We start from the raw sequence: 26,873 nt of genomic DNA, 5'->3' as shown, positions 1-26,873 counted from the left end.
GGTACCCAGGATCACAACCTGAGCCAAAGGCAGATGTTCAACCCCTGAGCCACTAGGTGCCCCTCTCGGGTTTTCTTCTTAATATTTTCCCTGGATTTTCTTTTTTTTTTTTTTTTTTTTTTTAAATTTTTATTTGTTTACGATAGTCACAGAGAGAGAGAGGCAGAGACACAGGCAGAGGGAGAAGCAGGTTCCATGCACCGGGAGCCCGACGTGGGATTCGATCCCGGGTCTCCAGGATCGCGCCCTGGGCCAAAGGCAGGCCCCAAACCGCTGCGCCACCCATTCCCTGGATTTTCTGCTTTTTACTTTGACCTTTTGCAATTGGTGGTACAGTCCACCAAGAATTGATACTTGTGTGTGGTATGTAGAGGTCAAGATTGATTTTTTTGAAAATATTTATACCCAATTGACCCAGTTCCATTTATTGAAAAGTCCATTCTTTCTCTACTACAGTGTCCTTTTTTTCATAAATCATGTGTATGCGTCTGTTTCTGGACTTTCTATGATGTGTCATCCGTCTGTCCTTGCACTAATCCCACATTGTCTTAATTATTATAGCTTTAAAATGGAGCTTAATTTCTGGTAGCAGAACTTCTCGGCCTTCTTCCTTTTCTAGACTGCCTTGGATATTCTCAGCCCCTTTGGATTTCCATATAAATTTCCATAAAAATTTAGAATCAACCTGGGGCACCTGGGTGGCTCCATCAGTTAAGCATCTGCCTTTGGCTTAGGTTGTGATCCCAGGGTCCTGGGGTCGAGTCCCACATCGGACTCCGTGCTCTGCTAGGAGCCTGCTTCTCCCTCTCTCTCTGCCTGCCACTCCCCCTGCTTATGCTTGCGTGCACTCTCTCTCTCTCTCTTTCAGATAAATAAATAAAATCTTAAAATTTAGAATCAGCCTGTTAAGTTCTATCCAACTACCCTCCCCAAACCCCTCCTAGGGCTTTTTATGTAATTTGCACACACTAAAATGTATACATTTTAAGGGTACAGTTTAAGGAATTTTGACAAATGGATGCACTTCTGTAATCAACACTCCATTCTAGATATAGAAGGGTTCCATCACCCCAGAAAGCTCTGTCTTGCCCCTTTCAAGTCAATTCCTTTTCTTCCCAGAGACAGCCACTCTTTTGATTTGCATTGGTTTTGACTATCCTAGGACTTCATAAAAATGGAATCACAGTATGGCCTCATTGGTACTTGACTACTTTTGCTCAACATAATGTTTCTGATAATCTTTCGTGTTGCGTACCTCATTTCAGTCCTCCTTGTTGTTATAGAGTATTCCATTGTATGACTCTGTCACAACTTGTCTATCCATTCAGCTGCTGATAACCACTTGGGTTTCTTCCATTTGGGGGCTACTATGATTAAGGCAACCACGAACATCCTTATATGAGTCTCTGTTGTCATCTCTTTTCCTTTCTCATCAGCAAATACTTAGACATAGGATTGGATGGGTGTATGTTAGGTTTTATGAGAAACTGCTGAACAGTTTCCCAAAGTGATTGTATCATTCTACACTCCCACCAACAAAGTACAATAATTCTGGTTTTGTATACTCACCAGCATTTGGTGTGGCCCATCTTTTTAATGTAGCCATTCTAAATGTGAGAAGGGTTTCTTCATTTTGATTGTAGTTTGCATTCCCAGATGCAAATTACCATGAATATCTTCTTCTAGGATGCACTTGCCTTCTCACTTTCTTAGTGATATCTTGAAGAGCAGAAAGCTTTAATTTTGACAGATTCTTATTTATTAACTTTTTCTCTTATGGTTAGTGCTTTTGTTTTTTTTTTAAGATTTTATGTATTCATGAGATGTACTCAGAAAGAGACAGAGACACAGGCAGAGGAAGAAGCAGGCTCCCTGTGTGGAGCCCAATGCAGGACTCAATCCCAGGACCCCGGGATCACAATCTGAACCAAAGGCAGATGTTCAACTACTGAGCTACCCAGGCATCCTGTGCTTTTCATGTCTTAAGAAATCTTTGCCTGACTCAGGATCAGAGGTACTCTCCAATGTACAAAGTTTTATCATTTTATGTCTAGGTTTATGATGCATTTTAAATTAATTTTTGAGTATGGTTTAAGGTAATTGTTGAGGGCTTGTTTTTCTACATATTTGTTTCAGTACCATATTTTGAAAATACTGTTCTTTGCCATTACCTTGGCATCCTTTCCTGAAAATCAGTTGACCATGTATGTCAAGGTCTTTTCTTTCCATGTATTTATGATTCTGTCCATTAATCTGCTTGTTTATATGCGGAAACCATACAGTTTTACTTACTGTAGCTTTAAAGTAAATTTTGAAGTCAGCGTCTTCAAGTTTGTTTTGACTTTTCTAGATTCTTTTCATTGACAAATAAGTTTTAGATGTAACTTGTAAGTTTCTGATAAAAATTCTGCAAAGAATTTTGTTCCTGCCAATACTTTGGTTGCAATTGTGTCGACTCTATAGGTAAGTTTGGGGAGAATTAATGTCTTAACAATATTAAGTATCACATCCATGAACATAGTATCTCTCCTAATTTATGCCTTACTTTTTCTCAGATGTGTTTTGACGGTTTCAATGGAGAAGTCTTCTCTCTTGTTAAATTTTATCTCTGTTTTTTCAACAACTTTACTGAGTTATATTTTACATATTATAAACTGTGCCCATTTTAACTAGATAGTGCAATGTGTCTTAGTTGATTATTTTATGTTTATTGATGTAATGGTAAGCAGAACTGGTTTTATTTTCCAATGTTTGTTTCTAGTTTATAGAAATACAATTGTATTTACATTCGGTTATGATGTCTCTTAAAATTCTTTTATTCTTGAAAAGTCCCTAGCCTCTATTTTTTTCTTTATAATATTGGCTTGTTTACACATATGACTAAATTAAGATTATATTAAGATAAAAATTCAGATCCTCAGGCACATTGTATTTTGATTGCTCAATAGCCACATGTGTCTAGTGGCTGCTGTATTGGATACCACAGATTTTTCATATTTCAAGGAGTTGTATTGAAAAGCTCCATGTGGAGTGGTTGGGTGGCCCCACCTTCTAGATTCACCTTATCATTTTCTCATGATGTTGTGTAACTTGTTCTAATAATCTGTATTTACGGTAAATTGAAAGTGATACACATACATTTAAAAGCTTAATTAAATGCAGATTCAACTTTTCAGACTACCTCCTAAGTGATGCTGTATCCTTTGTACTGCATTACAAAGAACTAAGAATTGACATAGATTTTGCAACATGAATCAGCTATTGATCTTGTACTGGGGGCAAAGTCTCGATTCAAGGAGTGGCTCAAGAGAGAAGAGGAGTAGAATTGGTGACACCAACAATGACAAAAAAGTAGTAAGCTTTTTGTTCTTAAAGAGGAGCAGAGAAATGCTGTGTTTACTGGATGGGGATATGGGGTTAAATTGGAGAGACGACAGCATGTTAATGTGCTGATAGTAGTAATTCATCTGCGAGGAAAAGTCTGACTGAGCAGGAAGGGGGGATTACTGACACACTGGTTCTGGGTAGGCAAGTGAGATGGGGCTAGCAAGTGGAGGTGTTGGGCGGGGAGAAGGCCCCAGTGGCTCTCCCCCGACAGTAATAGGGGCAGGCCAGCGTGAGTCATTAGAAGGTACGTGGGACTCCTATTCTGATTGATTCTATTATTTATTTACATCTAAGCATCCAGAACCACAGAGAAGTACTGTATGGTCTCAGACTTCCCTATTTTGTGTGTTCTTCTATTTCATACACGTCTTAACTCCTTTACTATCCCTTCTGTCTTCAGTTTGTCAGTTTCCCTGACTCTACAGCCTCTTTCCATGTTCCACTTTTTTTTTTTTAAAAAAAGATCTTATTTCTTTATTCATGAGAGACACAGAGGCAGAGACACAGGCAAAGGAAAATGTAGGCTCCCTGCGGGGACCCCACTGTGGGGCTCGATCCCAGGGCCCCAGGATCACGCCTTGAGCTGAAGGCAGATGCTCAACCACTGAGCCACCCAGGTACTCCTCCCTGATCCTCTTTTAACTTGATTTTATTATTCCATAAGTTCAAGCATCCACAGATATGGCTGTTGATAGAAAAAGAAAAGAGTTCCCATTCAAGTTACCCCAAATGGGAAAGAACTGAACATGGAACTGTATGTAGAGTGGCCTGGAACGTGTCTCCCTCAGGGACTTTTCTGTGCTTCCACGGTGTCTTTGCGTCTGTTCCTTTCTCCTTTCTCGGCTCCCAGCCTCCTTTACTCACTCATAGTTTTTGCACCTCAGTGACTCTGGCTGCATGCACTCAGCCATCCTGACCCCATGGACCACAGTTACATCATCCCCTTGTGGCTGGCTGTGGCTGCAAGGACCTGATCTAGGCCTGGACTGAATTAGTAAAAAATGGAATCTGATTGTGGGGACTTCCTCTAAGGCTCTGACCTCCCACGGGATTGGCCGCCCTGCTTGGGCCTTGGCAGCTAGACTCCTTCCTTGGAGTGGGGGCATTTTTATACAGCAGGGTATTTTGATTGTGTATGATCCAGGAAAGAATGGTATCTAATTAAGTGAAGCACACAAGCTTTATTTTATGGACTTTCAAACATCTCTTTTAACTTTCAATTTATTTATTTTTTATTGGCTACATTCTTTATCACGACAAACCCTCAGCAAATACTTGTAAAACGAATGACTTTTGAAATAATAGATAAGAACTGATTTTTTTTTCTGAACTACCTATTAATTTTAATTTACTTTTGCATTTTTGGTTCAATAAATGCTGTGCTTCAGAAAGCTCTGTATATGAAAAAAAATTAGACTTTTGGCAAAATGCTGTCAAGGCAAATCAGAATTCAAATTCATTTACCTGTCCCAGTTAGCAAGGAGGGTAGACTTCGGAGTTCTACCACTATGATTTAAAGCTATTTCAGAATTTTAAAACCTTTTATTTAATATAAATATATTGAGAATATTTATATATTTAAGAATATTATTATTCTCTGAGGCCCAAACGCACAGTTGCTATAAATTTAATAAATATCTTGAGATTGGATACAAATTCAGTTGAGAGGCAAAATGTTTCCTTAATGCTAACTTGTCCTTTTAATGTGTTTGAATCCAGATGTTCCGACCTCATTTGCTGGAGTGGATGCAGCATTAGCCTGTCAGTTCCCTGCTGTTTACCATTATATAGTATTATTAGAGACCGTAAGTGTGCATGTAAGAAAAGCTTTAAACTGAGGAAGGTACCACGCTGCGGTCCGTGCCCAGAAATTCTGAGGTTAAAAAACAACAAAACAAAGCAACTATAAGTAAAGCCTTAGAATACTAATATTGAGAAAAAGCTGCAGTGGCTACGAGCAGTCCTGCTTTTACCTGTCTTTGCATTAGCTGTCAGCGAAGGTCCTCAAGCACATCGCCAAGTCCTCATTAAGGGCCATTCTCTCCTTCCAGGAAAGCATCTAACAAAACGTACATTCCACAATTGAATATTCAGGGTTTTCAGCAGTAACAGAAAACATAAATTGTGTTTCCTAAGGTAATAGGGACCACACTATTGTGCTCCTAAATCCTTGTGTAGATCTTAGATTTACTCTGTAGGTTATTGTACTCAAGTCAATCTCTATTTCAACAGTAATACAGGACATAGTTCTTAAGGAATGCTGGAATGCTTAGATTTAGGAATGCTTCCTTTACACCGGGGTGCCTGGGTGGCTTAGTCGGCTAAGCGTCCAACTCTTGGTTGCAGCTCAAGTCCTGATCTCAGGGTCACGAGATCGAGCTCCGAGTTGGGCTCTGTGCTGGGTGTGAAGTCTGCTGAAGACTCCCTCTCTCCCTCTGTCCCACTCTGCCCCTAAAAAAAAGGATTTTATACATATTTCATTGTTCTTATAAGAGGAGTATAATAGATTTGCTTCTTGTTTAACTACAATGTGAGCCATAGAATCCAGCCTCTCCAGGTCTCAGCAGACTTGTATTCTCCATAGTCTAATGGTTATTGGTTTTCATATGTGAGTGTGTTTACAGATGCCCTTAGGCTCAGAGCTCTGGCCCCTTGGGATTACCATGTGCGTGTTCATCAATCAGCAAAGATTCATGCTCCAGTAACCAATACATAGAGGCACTTTCAGCTTGTCTTCCTACTTTTAAAGAACACAGGGATTTAATGGCCAGTATTTTATTGAGATTTATGTCTGGATTCATAAATGAAATGGGCCTATCCTTTTCTTTTCATACATGATCTGTTGACCTGAGAACTGAGAATGCCATCACGAAATTATTTGACTATCTTTTCTTATTTTTTATATTTCCTTAAACAATTTGAAAAGGTAAGAGATGTTCTGGCCCCGGAGAGTTGCTGGGACACATGTAAAAACCATCTGGGCCTGTGTGGTTTTGAAAGAGGCCGGTAAAAGGCAAGGGGGTGCGATTGCCATTTGAGCTTCATGGGCTTTGGCTTCTTTTTCTTTTCCTTCTTGCACCAGAACTTTTATTAATGGTTTTCCTAAAAGTTGAGAGAATCTGATTAATAAATAATTGTTGTACAGTAGCCAATCATACTTTCTGCTCCTTCTGAAATTCCTTATGAAGGAGCATGCAGACAGGAGCGAGCAGAGCTGTGTGGCGTGTGGCACGGCACCGTGCAGCCGGAGCCCCTTGTGTCCTGACCGCCACCATGGCTTCTCTCCCCAAGGACAGCACCACTGCCCTGCGGTCACATCCACTGGTCCCTGCATTTCTAGGTTCCTTGGCCACCCACATGTGTGTGCCTAAACATATTAGGTACCACTTTGCATTTTCACATGTATTGCCACAAAATTGTTCATAGTATTTTATTTTTTAATCTCTGTTGCACTTTTAGCTATATCCACTTTTTCTTCCTTTTTCTTTTCTTTTTTCATCGCTCACAGATATACTTGTTCACACAGGTGATCAGTCCCTAGAAATTAGTGCATTTTATCCTTTTTGCAAGTTTTGCCCTTCTTGATCTTTTATATTGCTTTTCAGTTTCTCACTGTTCTTATTCCCTTTCTTCTTTTTTCTCCGGGTTTATCTTTTGATGACTTCTCGGGTTGGTCATCCAGCTGGGTAGTGGTATTCTTTCCTAACATACGCTTGTGCATATCATCGCCCCAGCTGCGTAGGTTGGCACCCCTCCTTATTGGTTGAGGATTGCGCAGGTACATATTTTGAATATTACCTGTGAATATAATCATGTAGGGCTACAAGTTTTTCTTTTAAATGCCACTTTAACTGCATCTCACTAATTTTTAGGGGATTTTAAATTAATTTTATTCCTAAGCTATTCTATAACTTACATATTCCTGCAAACACGGAAGCAGAAATAAAAGTATGTATTTTACTTTATTGGGTGAAAATGAGATTGTTTGTGGTCCCACTGTGTGAACTTCTGGTCTTTTTTTTTTTTAAGATTTTATTTATTTATTCATGACAGACACAGAAAGGCAGAGACACAGGCAGAGGGAGAAGCAGGCTCCCTCTGGGAGCCCAATGTGGGACTCGATCCCAGGATCCCAGGATCACGACCTGAGCCAAAGGCAGATGCTCAACCCCTGAGCCACCCAGATGCCCCTGAATTCCGGTCTTGAACAAATAAGAAACATTTCTGTTGTTAATAAAAGTAAAACCCACGAACACCTAGGGTGCCTCTGGAGACATCTATCAGTTTAGATATGCAGTATTTTCTCATTTCTTTTATGAGCACTTCTATGGTTCGTATGTTGTTTAGTAGCATTTAAAAATATCTAAGTGACTGGAAGCGTCTATCATCTCCATGTTATTAGTGCTAACTGAATTGTACCGTTCTGTGATATTGATTCCTCAGTATTTGCTAAGACTTTACAGGCCTGCACAGGATCAGTTTCCTAATGTATTCCGCGTGTGCTTGGGAAGAATGTAGATTCCTGTCAGAGACCGGGTTCTCTGCAGCTCCATTTCACAAGCCTGTTTGCTGAATTGTTTAAGTCTACCGTATGCTTGCTGCATCGTATCCTTCATCTGTCGATAAATTGAGAGGAGAAGGTGAGATCTCCCATTATAATAGTGTAGTCTTGGGGTGCCTGGGCTGCTCAGTTGGTTAAGCAGCCGGCTCGAATCGGCTCAGGTCATGATCTCAGGGTTGGGGGATCGAGCCCTGGGTTGGGCTCTGTGCTACCATGGAGTTTGCTTTAGATTCTCTTCCTCTCCCATTGCCCCTCCCCCCTCACTCTCTAAAATCAATCAATCAATCTTTAAATAATAATAATGTAACCTTCCAAACTTGTAGTTCTGCCAATTTTTACTTATCAATTTTTGAAATGATATTTAGGAGTAGCTGCATACAAATTTAGAATTTTGCCCTTCTGCTAAGGCTTTTTAACATTAGAAAATAGATCTTCCTTTGTTTTTACTAGTGCTTTTTACTTTGTTTTGTTGATCCTTTTGTTGTCAACCATTGGGCCTTATGCTTTGTTAGCTTTGTACCCCCCCGCCCCCACCGCCCAAATAGGCATATTGTTTTTTAAAGAGCATGTGGCATATTTCCATCATCATTCTCTTTTGTTTAGTTCATTTGATTACATTTATAATTACTAGTAATCTTTCATACTGTATTTGTACTGCTTTTAAAAATAGTTTATTTCCTCTTTATCCCTTTAGATCAAGTTTTTAAAAGCATTTTTTCCTCCACGAACTAGTTTGATATAACCTTCTATTTGTGTTTTGATGTATTTAACTTACACTAAAAATAATCTATTCTTCTCTTCCTAGACAACCTATAACACTTCCTTGTTTGATGTATTATCTAATGTCCAGTATTTTAATTTTTTATTGCTACTCAAATGAGATGTTAGGGTTTTTTTCAAAGATTTTATTTATTTGGAGAGAGAGCACAAGCGGTGGTGGTACTCTGCAGGCAGAGGCAGCAGAAGCAGGCTCCCCACTGAGCAAGGAGCCCGATGTGGGGCTCCATCCCAGGACCCTGGGATCATGACCTGAACAGAAGGCAGACACTTAACCCACTCAGCCCTCCAGGCCTCCCAAGATGTTACTTTTTATACAATCAGTATTTGTTTTTAATTTAGTCACACTTAGTTCTTTGTCCAGGATTCCTTCATGCGTCTTGGACTTTTACAGGTAGGATTGTTTTCCTTCTTTCTGGAGTACTTCCTTTGGAGTTTCTTTAGTTACAGAGATCTGGCAGTAATGAACCCGTTTTGTTTGTCAGCATGCTTACACAACTGTGGAATTTTCTGACCCTCCAACTATGACTACAGATCAGAGGCATTCTAAGTCACCACCCACCCACAGGTGCCCCGTGCCTCAGAGCTGCAGAAGCCTGCGTGCAAGGTCGGCTCTGCTGTGCACTTTCTTGGGTTTTCCTCCCAGCAAACATGAGGCCATGGTGTATGTCTAGGGAGGAGACCCCAGATGAACATACCACTCATTAAGGACACATGACTATTCTGTGTACAGCAAAGAAACCTAGAAGTGTGGAACGTGTACAGAAAGTGATTCAGATACAGCACTTAAAACCGAGGGAATTCATGCTTTAATAGACACTGAAATCACAAAGGAAGGCCAAGTGCCTTAACAATCTCAATAAAAATATGAAGTTCTTTTTACATGGTAAATTTCGTAATATAAAAAGTTTAATGCCATCTGGAAACTGTAATTTACAAAAAATGTCCACATAGGCCAAAGATGGCTAACACTGCATACAAGGGGGGTGAGTGCCAAGTGGGGAAGGCGTCTGAGGAGGGAGAGGTAACCGCATGTGTCCTTACATGGAACATTTTTGAAAGATCTGTTACAAACGGGGGCCCAGTTCACAAACCACATGTGTTACAGTCATTTTAGATAAAACAACAAAATATATGATGAAAATTATGCAATTTTCACCCTCTGCCTACTTACTAAAAGCAACCAGAGTGTTGCGTGGTATTTTTTCCAAACTGAACTGAAACCAGCAAAGTGACCGTGGGAGGCGATGGGACAGGCGCCTTACTGGGGACTTGCTCCAGTGACCACCTGCTGAGATTCACTGGAACAGCATAAGTGGATGAGGACAGTGTGTGCAGCACCTGGTCTCCTGCTGAGACCCAGCGAGTATCAGGGTGGACCATGATATTTTTCAAACAGGATGGAGGTGAGAATATTTTCATTTCACTACACACTAATGTGGTTCAAAATATAAGTTTTACAGCTAACTTTGTTTTGGTACTTTGATTTAGTTAAAATCAGTGAAGCAGTCGAGCAGTTCACTGGTGAGAATTAGGATAGGATCTACTACCTTGCTTTGTGGTCATACCAAGGTTTCTAGGAGAGGGAGATTTTATTGCTTGTGATCAGTGTACTTGCATCTGATGGAGTAGAATAGGGGCAGGGCATTCCAGTTTCCTGAGCTGAAAAAGAAATATGTCCAATGCTATCTGCATATAGTGAGGAAAAGGGTTTTGTTTTCTTTTCTTTCTTTCTTCTTTCTTTCTTTCTTTCTTTCTTTCTTTCTTTCTTTCTTTCTTTCTTTTTTTTTTTTTTTTTTTGTAAATTTTACCCACATTCATGGCTCATTCCAAGTGGAGCAAAGAGCCACGGACTATGCAGGAGTTATTTGCTTCTATCCACATGGCTCAGGGGTTCCATGCATGCCAATTTTATCCACAACTTGACACTCACTTTCCCTAGACTGTAGACACAAAACATTCTAATTGTGTTGTCCGTCCCCTACACCAGGAGTCAGCAAACTTTTTCTTAAAAGGTCAGGTATTAGGTAATTTAGGCTTGGTGGGCCAAGAGGCAAAATCAAGAGTATGATGCAGGTACTTACATAACTTTTTAAACCTGTAAAATCCATTCCTATCTCATGGCTATAAAAAACCAGGGCTCTGACCGGATTTAGCCCGTGGGTCATGGCCTGCCAACCCCCAATCTACACAAAGGTATCTGTGACTTACACAGTCTCACATAATTATTAAGTGCATATATTTTTTTCAGGGGTTGGAGCCGGAAAAATTTACTTTGATTTTACATCCATTTCACTCATCAAGAAAACACCAAGACTGACAGTAAACATAAAGAGGTGGCAACTCTACAGTGATTTTGAGATTGGCCCTATTATTTTGTCATGTTTGCTTTCTTTCATTCAACCTTTTCTATCTAGGACAAAAAACAAAAACACACACCATTTGGTTTTTCAACATGAAACCTAAAACAACAATGTAATTAGGACTAAAACCAAGTTGGGGTCGACTGAGACCTCCTCGCTGGCTCGGTAAGCACAAGCACAGGAAGCGGTCTGGGTGGCAGACGGGGCGTGTACAGGAGGTGGGCAAATGTGTGCACTCGCACGGGGAGCACAGACCCCAGGCCTGTCCTCCGGGGCTCCTTGGCACTTGGGAAAGAGGCTGAGATTGCTGAGAAAGGAACAGCCTAACTACCTACATAGGGATTCAGAAATTGAGGTTTAGTTTTTGTTGCTGAGGACCTGATTTTGCTAAATGCACAGTGCTATAAACTCGCTTTCGTTTGCTACTCTGATACTTCATTACCGGTTTTTTTTCCCCTACTGACTTAAAACACCTCATAAGTGCTTGCTTCTTTATAAAGTATTTGTCTTCCAGTGTTGGGGTCAGGCCTAGAATGGGACATCCTAATTGTCTGCTTTCACCAGTATGGCTGTTGGGGCAAAGGCAAAAACCACGACGTAGCTCAGGAGAGGAACGCACTGAATAGGGGCCTCTCCTCTCTCCAGGGTACACCGAGGAACAGGGCGCACGGTCAGGCATGTTTAGAAGGTCCTTGGGCAGGACCTCTCGTAAAAGCTCTACGTGAGGTCTTACTGTTCGAGCCCCTCCTGCCCGGCCTCTCCCGTCCACTCCATGCGATGTGGGTACGCGGCTGCTCACCTCTGGGTGACACCCTTGTGTGGAGAGGGCAGCAGGGTCTTCGTTTTCAAATTATGTAAAAGCGGTCTATTTAAATTCCCTAACTAAAGTTAGCACTAGTATGATTTTTAGCATTTCATTTCTTCCTAGGTTAATGCTCACCCCTACCTAGGCGATCTTTTGTCTCGGCCTAGCTGGCAACAACTCAGGAAGCCGGCACGGCAGGCTGGAGGGGACGCCCAGCCTTGTCTAGGACAGCACTTTCAGGAACAGCTGTTTCCCTGCTCATCAATGACTGGAGCATAAAATCCCAGCATAAGGCCCCCTGCTTCTCAGGCTGCGCACAGGACAGGGGTGCTGTGGGACGGGAGCGGGCTGGTCCCGGCTCCGGTGAGGGTGCCTGGGGCAGCAGACATGGGGTTCCTGGGCTGTGAGAGCCTGGGAACGGATTTAGAGAGGAGAGGTGTTCGAGGCCTGGAGATGGGAAAAGAATAAAATTAAGTAGCTGCTGAAGGGAACAGGAGCTGGAAATTCCATTCTGGTTAAGTCGAGTTAGCTGTGAGAATTTTTTTTTTTTTTTAATACACTTACAAGGAAACTGAATAATTTCAACCTTTCCCTCCCCCCCCCCAAACTTGATAATTACTTATTGATGACTATTCAAAATTTGACATTTTAAAAAATTTGAGCTTTTAAAAATAATAGCTATAAATGCAAAGTACTATTGATAATAAAACCAGGTTGTTTATCCACATACAAAAAAAGGTCAATAATGTTTTAAAAGCACAAAGTTGCATTTTAAATCACAATTGCATAGTTCTAAAATGCCTGGAGAAGAGTTACATAAAATTTTTAAGAAAATTCAAGTTTGGTTGACAGTGGGGCCCCAAGGACATTTGTAGAGCTAGGTGGAGCAGAGCAGAATTCAGAATGGAAGCACTGCTGAAATGTGAATTATTGCATTGCTACTGTGATGTCACGATAATCGTAAGCCCAAAAATCGCTACAGTTTAATGGCAAATCATTGGCATTTTAAAAACCATTGTTTTTGGCTGATGTGCACTTTCGTGTAGAATTCAACTTAGATTTCATACATCCCACCCCCAACCAGCACCTGAAAGCCTTAAAAACAGCTCTGTTTGTATTTCTGTGTATAAAAGGTACTGCATATCTACCTCTTAGCAAAATATGTGCTCCCTTTCCTCTCCCCACCCCAGAACTATGACCGTTTTTGTACAAAAATCCTGCAGGAGAATCGCAGCAGAGCGGAGCAGCAGGGAGCCCAAGGTGGAGAACGACCCGCGGAGCCGAGCGCGCGCCCGGGAGGCGGCCGGCGGTTGCGTGGGGAGACGGCGCTGCGGGGCGAGCGGACGCCCGCGTCCCTCTGCGGCGGCTGCACCGGGGCGCGGGGTCCGCGGGACAGGATGCTTTAGCATTTGGAGGAGGGAAAGAATCTTCCCGGGGACAGAAACTTGTAGCCGTTCCCGGAGGGCAGCCTCAGAGGGCGCGCGGCTGGCGCGGCGGGCGGCAGCGCGCTCAGCGCCGAGGGCCCCGTGCGCCAGTGGCCGTTGGGGGGCGCCCGCGGGGGCGCGGCGGGCGGCCGCAGGGGCAGCTCCTGCAGCTCCAGCTTGTCCGCGCCCTCCTCCTTCTTGTGCCGCGGCGACAAGTTCAGCAGGCTGAGGACGTCCCGCCTGGAGGTCATCGTGCCAGGGGCGCCGCGCAGGGCCTTGGCGGGGCCCGCGGGGTGCGGGGGCGCGCTCTGCCAGAACATCTTCAGGTTGTGCACGGCCTGCACCTTCTCGTCGACCGCCGCCGTCCTCAGCTTGTCCGCGTCGGGGGCGTCGGCGGGGCTGGAGCGCGCAGAACCGGCCGAGGAGTAGGACAGGGCGGGGGACGGCGCGCTCCCGGCGGGAGACTGCTGGCCTGAGCTTGGGGACGCGTTCCTGGGGGACTTGGAAATGTGGGCGCTGTACGGGGAGCTGGGATACTTGAGTTTAAAGAGAGGCTGGTCGGGCAGCGAGGTCTGGGGGTCGGCGCCGGGCGCCGGGCCGCCGCGCAGGCCGGGGCTGCCCTTGGCGGACTCGGGCCCCGCGGGGCTGCTGTGCCCGGAGCTCACCTGGGGGAGCGACGAGCTCCTGGCGGGGGGCTTTGGTCTCGCGGGGGCCGGGGCCGGCGACGCCTGGCTCTTGGGGTGGCAGGGGGCCGGCCTGCTGAAGGCGCTGGTCTCGGACGCCCTGAAGCCGGGGGCGCCGCCGGGCGCCGCGGGCCGGTCCTCGGGGCTGCAGCTCCTGCCGGCCGGGCCGCCGCCCCTCTGGAGGCGCTCCACCGCCAGGAGGTGACTCTGCGTCTCCTCCAGAATCTTCTGGGCCAGCTCCTGCGGATCTAGCTTGGGGCTGCTTTCTTCTTGGGACTTGACGGTGCTGTCCGTTTCTGTGCTGGACTGGTCTGATTCTCCCGTATCTGAGCTGGCCAGTTTTCCGACCTTTTGGAAGGGGGAGTTGGGGCTGGGGATCAGAGTCATCTTCACTGGAGAATTCGGGGTGCTCATGCTCCCCTTGGAGCTCACGGAAACCTGGACACCTCCAGCCGCCACGACTCGGGCCGGCTTGTGATCTGGTGAGGCGCGCGCCTGCCTGCTTTCCTGGTAGGCCGCCAGGGGCTCGGTGCTGATGATGGAGAAGCCCTCGTACTCCTCCTCCTCCTTGCTCCCCGCAGGGCGGGGCTGGGGGCACAGCGGGCCCCGGGGCAGAGTGGAGCGCAGAGGGTAGGCGTTCTGGGGCCGGTCGTAGTCCTGCCGGCCGCGGGCGCCCCCCGCCTCCGACCCGGCCTCGGGCTTGGAGACGAAGCTCATGGAGGAGGCGATGGAGCTCAGGCTGTACACGGAGATGGCGTCGGAGGCGATGCTGTCAGCGCCGGTGGGGGAGAAGGGTGGGTGCTGGTAGCTCAAGGGCAGGGCGTTGGAGACAGACTGGGCGGAGGCCAGAGACTCCAGGGAGGACGAGCTGTCCAGGCTGAGGCGCTTGGGCAGCTCAGTAGAATCTAAGACAAGACAGAGGTGCCCAGAGGGCAGTTAGAATGTGCTGTGGTTTTGAAATTTTTGTCAAAATCACAGGCGTCCTCATGCAGAGAAGCCCGCAGGGAGCTGTGCAAGTGCTGCTCACACTCGATTTGAACTTCTCTTACGCTCTGGAAGACCATGGCCCCGAAAACTGCCTGTGGCCTGAGCAGTCGGGCTGCTCGTCCCTAGTTCCGCCACCCCCTGCGTCACCTTCTCGGCCCTTGGCAGCGCCCCGTCTCTACCACAGGTGTTCTAATTGTATGTTCACGAGGGCGGGGAGTTTTTGTCCACTGTTCTCAAGCAGTCCCCAACACATACACATACTTAGCCACTCTCCCCCCTTCCCAAATGCAGCCAGGCTCCCGTGCGTGGCTGCCCCATGCCCCACCACGGGAGGAGGGAAGGGGCGCTTACCGAAGAGCGCAAGCAGAGACTGGAGGGCAAAGTGCATGGTTCGCCGATTGGCTTGTTTCCCTGTCTTCAGGATGACTTCTTCCTGACCAACTTCACAGAGATCGAACCCTAGAGGAGCAAAGAATATGAATCTCAGCTTCCTTAGGGAGGAGCCCGTGTCCTGAAGAGGAGAGCCGCAGGGCTCCCTGCACTGTCTCCCAGGCACCGGGCAGGCGCTGCTCTCTGACCTGCATGCACCCTTGCCCAAATCCCAATCCGTGTGGCTCCCTCCTGGCCCTTCCCGGAGCACCAGCTGCTCTCCTGCCCTGAATTTTGTTCCCGAGAGAGGATGGTCACATGATTGCTCATGAGAATCAGCTGCTTTCTCCATTCTTTCCCAGAACAGTCCACTAGAAGACTTTAAGGACAAAAACTGGCCACTCCATTCAGAATTGGGTCCAATATTTAAAGCTGGAAGCTTCTCAAGGGCAAAGACAGTGTCCTCATATGTGGTCAGCATCTGCCACCAAGGGCTTTGGAACAAGCGGGCTCTGATGGTGGAAAATCTGCCTCCTTGGCTAAAACCACCCTGCAGGGACCGCACTCTGCTCTGCTAAAGCCCAGGGGACTGTTCCCTGAGGCTAATGGTTCTCATGAGACTCCGGAGCGGGAAGCGGGCTCAAGTCACTGCCACTGCACCGAGACTTACAAAGACACCTTGTAGAGCGTCTGTCCGCCACACATCTCCCTGGGAAGTGCATATGCAGAGGAAGCCAAGTGCAGACGCCATGGCTAAGGGCTATGTCTGCAGATAGGATTTCGGTCCTGAGAAGCCCTCTGCCCTGCAAGTGTGCTCTCAGCCTCCTTGGGGGTCACTGAGCTCTGCCTGAAACAGCGGACACACTTGGTGCTACCGGGGCAGGACCCGCCACCCCAGGCCCCTTCCCTCTGATGTGTATTCTGGTGACAAGGGTCTGTATGCTGTGCATCTCATGACATAGGCACCAAAGGAGAAATGTGTTTATATTTTTATTCTCATGCAGATTCTGATACTGGTCTGACACTGTAATTCCTCTTGGGAATTTGGTTCACTTGAGGCGCTACCTCAGCCTTCTGGTTGCTATGGGACATTCTCCCCTCTGAACTCAAACATAAACAGTCCCTGAAAGCAACTGAAAGGTCTCAGAGAACTCAGCATTTAAAAACAAACAACTAATTAATATAAATGTTTCAGTTAGAGACCTCTACTTCTACCAAAACAATTTGACTTGGTTACCCTAACGGAAGTAAATAACTGGCAGCCCTGTGATGGGTTGTGATGGCTTCTGCTAGGTGCTGAGGGCTGGAAAGAGGGGATTTCTTGGAGCCTCAGAACCCTCAAGAGTGAGAGAGTCACTTCTCCAGATGCCAAGCCTGCAGAGATATTTCCTCCCCGGGGTCTCAGGCCATGGGATTCAAGAATAAGCGTGTGCACACTGACTCAACCCTTGAGTATCGGTGGATTTGGAAAATAGAGAAGTAGAGGCCATCAATGAAAATAACCCACCATCCCAACACCAGGGAGAGCCAATGACAGCCCTGGAAATATCCAGTTCACAGGTGAGGAGGGCTAACTCTGTCACACCCACACTGAAGAGAAGTGTAGGCCCTGCATGAGGAAGACTGCTTTTCCTTTATTAAAAAAAAAAAAAAAAAGGACTTGGCTCCATCTTCCCTGTGTCCTGTGTCACTGCCCCAAGGTCAGCCCCACAGCCTGTCCTGAAAGTGCAAAGAGATCCCTCCTGGGTGTGGACCTGGCCTTTCTCACTCTTGGTCCAATTGCAACTGACTACACTTATTTAAATTTATTATGTTTATACCAAGAAGACTATGTTTTAAGCCCACAGAAACAAGTAAACAGTACAAATCATAAAGGATATGAGAGCATATCTACTTCTAGGGATTCAGAGTCCCTATGGGGTCTTGGGGGTCCCCCCATCAAAAGCAAATGGAGCCAGCCCTAAGTTGAAGTGGGCTGGGAAAGGTCAATCCACAAAATGGGTTATAAGAAAGGCCTAATGCTGTGAAATCAGATTTCACAAGCAGAAGAAAAATTCCTTTTTAAGGATTAGCTGCCCTGCATGTCAGATGGCTGGTCCCTGGAACGGTGAATTTAGGCTGTGTCACCCTTCAAAGAGTCCCCATTCCCTCAGGTTAAGAACCAGAGGCCTTCCCCTGGCCTCACGGCCCACAGGATTAGCCCCACCTCTGCTTCATCTGCCCCTGTGCAACCCCCCAACCACCTGTGCTCACCCACAGCTCTGCCCTCTGCCTGGATCTTTCATCCTGAGGCCACGCTGAGGCTCTCGAGACATGCCCTGGCTCTTGCCTCCCCCCAGCCCACCCCTCCAGCAGTCACTGCGCCCCTGACGCTCCTGTGTGTGATGATGCCTCCTCACCTACAGGGCTCCCTACCCTTAGATCAGGTACTTACTAGGTCTGCTCGTCTTCCCCACTAGACTGAAATCTCTAAGAAGGCAGGACTTGTCCTCTGCTCAGTGCTGTAGCCCCTCTCCTGGCACATTGTCCGACATAACAGGTGTTCAAAGGAAAGCTTGTGAAATGAAAGGCTCCCAGGCGAGTCACACAGGCACTTGAGTGGGACAGGAGAACAGCTCACAGGCTCTTGTATCAAAAAATACATCTATTAAAGCAGCAGTCATGCCAGGAGCTGCCTCAGCCGTGTTATGATGTCAGAAAAAGGAAATGAAGTGTCCTGGATAGACAAGGATCCTGGTGTGTGGTGTGTGCAGTTCCAATCACACCTGGTGTCAATAGTACTATAGAGACCAGCACTGAAGCTATCATTTTATGACTGTTTTCTTTCGTTGGACTCCCAACAATGCTGAAGTCTAGCAGATTTCTAGTAAGATGACTGGAAATGAGAGATGAAACCAAAATGGAGGGAAATGGCAGGAGGGCCATTTGAAAATTGTGCTAAAGTACTGGAATCGCTAGGTCCACATCGATGGGTAATATCTAAGAAAACACCAAGACCCCTGAGAATCTACCAGTTTCAGCCAACAGAAACTAGGAGAGATTTTTAGAAGCAGAACTGCAGAAGCAGTTGAGGCCGCTGTCCTACCTAGAGCCGCCAGGAATTCGTGGCAGCCTGGGAGCCGCCAGAGCTGCACGCTGATGGAGACCTGGATGGGGGCCGAGGTGAAGTCCTGCTCCTTCTCACCGGCCTGCAGCTGGACCAGCACCTGGTGGAGCTGAGGGAGGAGAGAGTGTGAGCGCGCCGCCATCCCTCCGGCTGCCCAGACCTGTCCCCCCGTTACTCCTGTGTCACCTGCTACACATCATCCCTGTGACAGCTGTGTGTATCGCATTGGGAATTCCTTTTACAGTGCCTCAGGCCTACTGTCCCCATCTCCTCTCTGGAGGCTGGGGAAGGGGAGGTGTCCCCGGTTGCGGGTGGGCTGCAGGGCCGGTCAGTTCCCTCTCTTTCTCTATTTAAGTCCCCTTGATGACCTTGAGTGACACGGCAAAGAGCCCAGCGTCGCCTCCCAGAGTCTCAGCACTGGAGGCAGCAGCCACAGGTCCCCCGTTCAAGGGCCCATGGCTCTTCAGATTCCCTGAGCCTACTCAGGAGTCCTGTGTGGTGGGTTCACAGTGTCACTCAAAGTCTCTTCTGCCCCTGCTGTTCTGGTGGAACTTGAAAGGTCAAATCAAGAACGCAAGAAGGGTGGAGCAGGAAAGGGGGAGCCAGAGCAGAGGAAGGGTGCACGGCCGCGCTGGCCGCCCGGGCCACCCCAGCCCCGAGCACGCGTGGGCACGTACGTGCATGCAGCTCTGAGCGACAGCACATGCGCCCGAGCAGGCCAAGGGGAAGGCAGGGGGTGGGCGGGTGGAGGGGCTCACCTGACAACAGTTGCTACTTAAAGTAGTACTCACCATTCCAACCATATTTTTAACAGCCTTCGGCCAGCAGATTATAAGAAAAGAAAGAAAAAAGAGAGAGAAAGAAGAGAGTTTAGACTCAAGCACAGGTTGTTATGCAACACGAGCTGATCGCTGCTTTAGGAAGCGCCACAGCAGGCCCGCGGCGGCTCTGACCGGGAGGGGAGAGGAGCGAGAGTCAGCAGGGACGCACAGGAGAACAAACAGCCACGCAGGCCAGGCACGGTCGGGGCAGCCAGGCCCTGCCCTTCCCGGCCAGGAGAGGAGCAGGGCAGCCGGACGCAAGTGGGGAGGGGCGCAGCGGGCACGGACGGCCGCTCCAGACACCGAGGGCCGTGGTTCCTGAGCGACTCCACAAACAGCCACCACCTGCCGGCCACGAGGGCAGCCTGGGACCCTAGCCCACAGCCCAGCGGGATCACAGGCGGGAAATCCCTGTGATGCCACCAAATGCAAGACATTAAGCAGCTGGCTTCTGGGACTCAGCCTTGCCCTGCAAATGTAATTCTGACTTTCTCTTTAGTAAAGCACAGGCTTCCAGCCCTCCTGGGCTCAGGACGTTTTGATTCTAGAAGTGCCTTCCTGGTTTTCCTCAACAAGAAGACCAAACAAGCTTATTGCAAAATGAACAGCAACCCAAGAAGGGTCCATGTCCTTGAACTGGGCTCCCAATCTGAGCTGGAAACCCCCTCAGGGGGTGGGAGCCCGAGGCACCACTCAGATTTTCAGAGGCTGATCCCAGACAGAGCAGCTTTATTTCCATACAGAAATAGTTCCGTTTAAAATGAAATCTGTGGGCAGCCCAAGTAGCTCAGCGGTTTAGCGCTGCCTTCAGCCCAGGGCGTGATCCTGGAGACCCGGGATCGAGTCCCACATCAGGCTCCCTGCATGGAGCCTGCTTCTCCCTCTGCCTGTGTCTCTGCCTCTCCCCGCCCCTCCATGAATAAATAAAATCTTTAAAAAATAAATAAAATGAAATCTGATAAATAATAATGATATATGTTGTTTTTTCAAATTATTACACTACCAACCGACCAGAGAAAACTATTCTGTGCTCTTTAGGGGTTGCTATGCCATTGAGAAGCCCTCCCCCACACTGTGGTCACCCCGGGGTTCACAGTCCAGACCCTCACTGGCTGGTAGGAAGAGTAGGAGCTCTGAGGCCAAGTTGGGAAGGGCCTGTGCCATGCTGAGAGTTAGCATCGTCCTGATGCCCGGATTAGATCTCCGTTCCCCTAACCTGCTAAGCAGTATCTTGCATTAGAGTGACTTTGTGTTCACTGCTGTGCCTCAGTGGCAGGGCTTATACTCTGATCTAGGATAAGTATCAAGACACCTGCTGGCTCAGGAAGTGTGGCTGTAACACTTGGCAATCAGCAGAAAGAGTTGGAGGTGGGGTGGTGACAAGGTACAGGAGGCCACTGAATGGAGAGGTCAGGAAATGCCCTGAGACTGCAGGTCACAGGGACCCCTGAAGCATCCTCTGAAGGCCCTGCTGCTCTTGGAACCCACTTCGCAGAGACAGACGAGAGGCTTTTGCCCCCTGGTGTGCATGTGCCTGGCAGGGGGCAGGGTGGGGGGCTGTTTCACCCCCCTAGCCCTCATCTTTCCCTTCTAGTCACAGAGGCTGAAAAAGGTAACAAGACCAAGTCACTTGCAGATTCCCACGTAGGGCCAATTCACCCTGTCCTTCCAGCTCAGCCCAGCCCTCGGGCCTGGGCTCAGCCACCCTGGCTCAACTCACCCGGCTGATGAGCTGCTCGCCAGTCTCCGAGGCAGTGATGAGCTTGCAGAGGGCTTGGAGGGCAGGGTTGGGCAGACCTAAACGGAGAAGGAGGACGGTGTTACCCACAGCCCGGCTGCCTTCCCGGGCACCGAGCCTGAGACACTCCACATCGGTGGCATTATAGAAGCTCAGGACAGCCAGGTGTGTGGGTCTGTGTCTAACTGGAGAAAAGAGAGAAGGGCCTTGGAGAAAGGCCAGTCGTCCCCGTGTGTGGTCACAGTCCCAGGACCCGGCTCTGCCCCAGGTCTGAATGAAGCACAAAAGGCAGCCGTGGCACCTGCAGCCTGCGTCACCCCGGTCTTTGGCCACGGCTCCGGCGGATCCGAGACTGCTGATTAAACACGAAGGCAGCCACTGTTTGCCCAGCGTTCCTTCCTGTCGGCCCGGGAAGAGGCGGCACCGGGCCAGCGCCCTGCTGGGGCAGAGTGCACCCTGTGTTCCAGGTCTCCAGATCCACAGAGGCCTGCATCTGCAACTCCTTGCCATCTCAGGATGCCCGCTCCTTCCCACCGTGAGGCCCAGCACCCCTCGTGAGGCAGGGCCCACAGCCACCAACTACTGTGCCCACGCTGGCAGCCAGCCCCTCGGTGGCCCAGCCCCGCCTGAGGCTCACCCAGCAGGGACTGGATGGTGCTGCTGCACTGCTGGAGCCGGTCACCCGGGTCGGAGGTTGGGAAGAAGACGGCCGCCGGCAGGCCACTGGCAGGGGGGTCCAGCCGGAAGCCCACAGCAGTGAGGAGGGCCTGCCAGCCAGGGATGCCACCCACTTTGTTCTCAACACTCTGCTGGGACGTGTACATGGCATTGCGCTGCCCATTCTGGATGCGCTGCAGGGACTTCTCCACCTGGAAGGAAAGCGGGAATGAAGCACCACTCCAGTCACGGGCGGGCCCTGGCTTCTCTCCCAGTGGCTTGGGGGGCACCCGAAGCCTCAGGTTTGAGGCCAGTGCAGGGCTGCCTGCTGCCATCTGGACACCCTGGCCTGAGGACCAAGGCATGGTGGCAACAGCCTAGCCCGAGAGGGAAGGTCCGAAGGGAAAGGGGTTACTTTCCAGCGTCAGCAAGGCTGGGAGACAGAAGAATTCTGTCCCTGCCCTAGGCCACACCTCCTGCTCTGGGCTCTCCTCCACAGACGCCACAGCCCACTCTCAGGCCAGTGCCTGCCCCAGGCCACGTAAAGACCCCCACCACCAGGATAAACCTTCAGGCCCTCGGGAACCCCTTTCACGGCCCATAGCCCTTGCCTACACCAAGCAGCACCCACCACAGGGCTCTGGTTGCCACTGCCCTTCTTCCCTGCACTTCAGGCTCACCCTCCATCCCACAGCAGGGGCCCCTGGGCCTCAAGTACCCCTCCCACCTGCCAGGGCCTAAACCCACGCCTGGCACACGTGGGCTGAATTTGTCCAAGTAACTGCTAGTCAACTCCCCGGTGAGTATCCCATGGTACTTGGAATGGCCTCGGCCTCCCTGGCGGTTTCTCTCCCCCTCAGGGAAATTGCAGGCCATCCTGAACTACCGCATGCCCTGGGGCACGTGTGCCATCATGAGAGGGGCAGAAGAGTCATCCAAGAGGTCACCCAAGACTTTCCTTCTACCACCCTGGGATGCTGGGGGCTGACCTCACAGGTTGGAAGACACGAGTGTTCCTGGGCAGGACAACCAGGCCATCGGGCTGGAAGGTCTTTGGAGACACATTGCCCACTGGGGTCAAGGGCAATGGAGGTAGCTTGTAAACCTGACCCATGGCCCCTGGACTCACCCCAGGAAATGAAGCCAAGAAAGAAGAGACGACCTCTAAACATGCCTGAGGGGCCTCAAGGCCGAGTGGGGAGCCAAGGCCTGGCTCTTGCTCCACGGCCCGGTCTGGGAGAAGACAGCCACGTGGGTAGAGACGGTGGTTCAGTTACCTAAGAGAAGCTGCCTGGGAGCCGCAGCAAGGAAGGAGGGGACTCTGGGTTGATGGGGACCGGAAGGGGTCCTAATGCTGAGCAGCTGAATCGCTCTGCACAGTTTCCAGGAACAGGTTAAAATCAGTCAGGAGTCTTCACAGAGTCTCAAGGCAAGTGAGCACAGCTCCCGGGGGCAGGAGGTGCGGGCTATCTCAAAGCTGGCTCAGGAGCTGCCTGGGGTATTCAGTGACATCATTCCTACCTGGTCACACGCTGGTATCAGGTGAGCCCTAACTTAAGGGATGTACAGGACTGACCTCCCACCAGAAGTGCCCTGAGCACCACCACCCTGGGCCCCAGACTCACAGGGCAGTAAGTTTGCCCAGCAGAGGGGACGTGTTCCCTGGAACCCAGCCCCCAAACTAAACTCCCCAGCCATAGCCTCCAGCCCACTCCCAGGGCCTGTGCCCCTCTGTCCTTTGGGGTGGCAGTGGGGCAGCTGTGTGCATCGGGTCTGGAAGGAGCATGTGGGGCTGGGCTGGTCTTTCTTGCTCAGAACTCCACGGAGGCTAACAATTCGCAACGTTAGAAAGTGCCTTCCTGGTTATCAAAGTGGAAGGGTGGAACTAGTTCTATGTCACTGCTGCTTAGCTTGATTTCTAACTTTTCAATGTGTGGACGATGATGCAGAACCTCTGTCACCCCTGACCCCACAGAGGCTGGGACTGGGTAAATACAGGGTCAGTGCCTGGACTCTTCCTCCAAACAAATTGAGGGGAAGGCCAGTGCCATGTGACTCCAGAATATCCTCTCTTAGCCGCTAGGACCCTACTTCTGCCTGCTTCTCACCTTTTCTCTAAGCCTCAAGATAACCAGGAAACATCCCCCTTCCAGATGAGGAAATTGAAGCTCAAAGATGCGGGTGATTTGCCCAAATCTTCACACCCCAGAAAGAGCTGCAGTGTGGGCCCCAGGACCTTGGCAAGGAGGCTGCAGCATCCCTATGACACATCATGCCCACCATTCAACCGACTGGCTCAACCTGTGGATGTCCTAGCACAAGGTCCCCTCCACCTGGCTCATGTCCCTGTTGATTGGGACAGGCCGCAGCCTCCCTTCTCGGCAGTGTGGGCTGCCGAGGACCCACACATCTGCAGTGGGGCCCCAGGAGCCTGGGGGAGGGACCTTACCAGGTGCAGCAGCACTCGCAGGGCGTCCCGGGCACGCTCTGGGTGCTGGAGGATCTCCGTGAGGGCCTGGCCGATGAGCGACGAGGGACTATTCAGTTTAACGTCACTCCCGATGAGTGTGAACCCTGTGGAGGACACAGAAGGGCATCTCAGAGCCCGCCCTCAGCTCGGCAGGGCAGCTCGGGCTGGTCGGTGTCCCCCCACCCCGCCCCGCCAGGGCCTCACAGCCACCCTGCCACCAAGAGGGGCTACACAGCAAAGCTCCTCCACGGAACAGACTATGGGATGTCTAACTCACCGGGGGCCCTTCAGTGTCCTTGTGCCCCTTTTAAGAACCAATACTGTTTTGGGGCTCCTGGGTGGCTCAGTTGGTTAAGCATCTGCCATCTGCTCAGGTCATGATCCTGGGGTTCTGGGATCGAGCCCCATGTCAGCCTCCCTGCTCGGCGAGAAGCCTGTGTCTCCCTGTCCCTCTGCCCCTCCCCCTGCTTGTGCTCTCTTGTTCTCTCTCAAATAAATACAATCTTAAAAATAAAATAAAACAAAAATTAAGAAAAATAATCCATACTGTTTCTCTGTTCAATGAGTGGTGAGCACTGTTTCGCCGTGAAAGCTGCTCAGGAAAGTGCCTCTGCTTTCCTGCTACACAGTGAGGAAGGCAGGAAGAGGCCTCGTAGTCCCCCCCACCCCCCGCTGATGGGCTCCCCCCAGGCCCCAGGGCCCTTCCTAGGTTTGGCCACCATCCCAAGGAATGATCAGCCCCATTTCCCCGGAGATGCACCTGTGTCTGGGACACGCCCGGGGACAGAGCCACCAGGTGTGGGGCAGGAGGTACTCTGCTCTGGTTGTAGGAAGGAGCAAGCAGCCTGGGCTGCCGAGGACCCACACATCTACCTGGATCCTGCCCCACTCCCAGCTGCAGGGGCCTGGGGGAGGCGGACAGAGCGGTCTCCTCCAGCCACCAAGCAACTTGAGGACCAAGCTGCCCTCAAGTGATGGAGAAAGGGGGTTTTCCAAGAGCATGAATGAGCCAAGGCTGTTTTTAGGGTTAGCAGGGCAGCGTGATTTAAACACCATTTTCCAGCACTGAGTGGTGACTCATGTATCATCTCTCCCTAAAACAAGGACAAAAACACCATATCCATGGACACACTGGGAAGATGGGGAGGGGCTCACCAAGCACAGAGGCCGGGCTCCCACAAACTCAGCACAGCAAGTTTGTGCTGGGGGACCATGCGGGGCCCAAAGCCCCTTCTGGCTGCCGGGGGCACACGGGAGTCAGACCTCCGGCTGCGGCAGTCGGAAGGCCCCGCCGGCCCCTCTGCTGGGCCCTCTGCTCTCCGCAGCTGGAGGAGGCAGGCCCCGGCCCTCACTGGCCCTCCTGCCCCTCCTCCCCCTGGGCCACCCGAGGAAACAGGATGGCCTTCTATTTCGTTTGTTCTGAATACCTTTTTGGGAAGCACCGGGGTGGTGTTGTGTTTGTGAAGTAAACACACGTTTCCATTTCCTCACCGCCGCTCATCCACCTGGCCCGCAGCCCCGCAGCTCGGGGTGTGCTGGCTCCTGGGCCAGGGGTGCCGGGGATGAGGGGCTCCTCCTCGGGGCCTCCCCACCGCGGGAAATGGCACCAACCGTGGTGGCACACGCAGACCGCATTTATTTCCAGAGGAAGAGCCAGATGAAAGCGGTTTTGTTGCCAGTTTTTCAATGTGTATGTGGATTAAAACAAAATATAAATGTTTGAAAATACCATTTGGGGCATTCCTCTGTTTCTCCAGTTTAAGACCCTGTGTTTGTGGGTCAGTGCCATCGCTCCGGCCTTGGTGGGACTTCACCTTTGCTCTGGAGCATCTGGGGATGTTCAGGAGCCAATCCTGAGGGACAGCCGCAGACTGAAGGCCCCGGGGGGTGTCAGCAATGTGGCCCCGCTGGGTGAGGCCACGTGGGAGGGAGGCTGGGGTGGGGCTGGACTCTGGCTTGGCAGCCTGTCGGGAGGCCTCCCACATGGGAGGGTCCACGGGTCACCCCTTGCCGCACCTCCTATGACCAGACGTCACAGAGAACATTCCCTTCACTCCCAGACCTGCAACCCCTGTGGCAGGCCCAATCAGAGCAGGTGCTGTCGGCCTTCCAGAATGTGTAGTACATGTGCCACAAGACTTCAGAAGGGGTAAGACCTGTCTCACGTCACAGCCCGGCACAGAGCTAGGTCAAACCCGATGGCTGAACTAAGGGGCTTTCTACAATGTGGCTCTTTGCTACAGTCCTGGGATGCCACAGGGCGCCATAAAATGAGTCAACCAGCACTCTAGTCCCAGGAGAAGCCTATGCTCATACTCCAATGGCAGACTCATCTGCTGCTCTCTAGTCACAAAGACTACTTTAGGGGTGCCGGGTTGGTGCAGTCCATTGAGCGTCCAACTCTTGATTTCGGCTCAGGTCGGGATCTCAGAGTCGTGAGATCAAGCCCTGAGTCGGGCTCCACACTCAGTGGGGAGTCTGCTTGAGATTCTCTCTCCTTTTCCCTCTGCCCTCCCCTCCCCCCATGCTCACATGCAACCTCTCATAAATAAATAAATAAATAAATAAATAAATAAATAAATAAATAAATAAATAAAATTGTAAAAAAAAAAAAAGACTAATACCACATGCCAAATGACTGGTTTTGGCAGAAGACAAGTGTCTCAGCAAACAAAGCCCTCTCCTGCACCTCCCTACGCTGCTTCTCCCCAGCGCCCTGTCCTGC

At 49.6% G+C, this 26,873-nt stretch overlaps 1 protein-coding gene and 2 long non-coding RNA genes across 5 annotated transcripts in view; 2 read left to right on the top strand and 1 right to left on the bottom strand.

Moving 5' to 3' along the window:
• Positions 1 to 9,420, top strand: part of LOC129507723 (uncharacterized) — a 56,611-nt gene extending 47,191 nt beyond the window's left edge. Inside the window, exon 4 of the long non-coding RNA XR_008664065.1 lies at positions 1,806 to 9,420. This is a non-coding gene — a long non-coding RNA (uncharacterized LOC129507723). The remainder of the gene's footprint in view (positions 1 to 1,805) is intronic.
• A 91-nt stretch (positions 9,421 to 9,511) lies between these two features.
• Positions 9,512 to 26,873, bottom strand: part of TTC28 (tetratricopeptide repeat domain 28) — a 621,782-nt gene continuing 604,420 nt past the window's right edge. For 2 of the 3 annotated variants that reach the window (XM_055322350.1, XM_055322352.1), the window contains 7 exons: positions 24,128 to 24,252; positions 21,659 to 21,890; positions 21,004 to 21,080; positions 19,254 to 19,277; positions 18,442 to 18,571; positions 15,339 to 15,446; positions 9,512 to 14,905 (listed from right to left, as the gene is read on the bottom strand). In XM_055322350.1, the coding sequence (XP_055178325.1) occupies positions 13,296 to 14,905; positions 15,339 to 15,446; positions 18,442 to 18,571; positions 19,254 to 19,277; positions 21,004 to 21,080; positions 21,659 to 21,890; positions 24,128 to 24,252 (2,306 nt within the window). In that variant the 3' untranslated portion in view covers positions 9,512 to 13,295. The remainder of the gene's footprint in view (positions 14,906 to 15,338; positions 15,447 to 18,441; positions 18,572 to 19,253; positions 19,278 to 21,003; positions 21,081 to 21,658; positions 21,891 to 24,127; positions 24,253 to 26,873) is intronic. The other variant, XM_055322351.1, reaches the window with a different exon arrangement.
• LOC129507724 (uncharacterized) lies at positions 18,564 to 20,255 on the top strand. The gene is made up of 2 exons (XR_008664066.1): positions 18,564 to 18,675; positions 19,277 to 20,255. It is a non-coding gene; the product is annotated as an uncharacterized LOC129507724 (long non-coding RNA).

The sequence above is a fragment of the Nyctereutes procyonoides genome, unplaced genomic scaffold (assembly GCF_905146905.1).
Source record: "Nyctereutes procyonoides isolate TBG_1078 unplaced genomic scaffold, NYPRO_anot_genome, whole genome shotgun sequence".
NCBI classification, from domain to species: Eukaryota; Metazoa; Chordata; class Mammalia; order Carnivora; family Canidae; genus Nyctereutes; species Nyctereutes procyonoides.
Note: the sequence above shows the minus strand (reverse complement) of the source record. Positions and strands in the feature narration are given on the sequence as shown.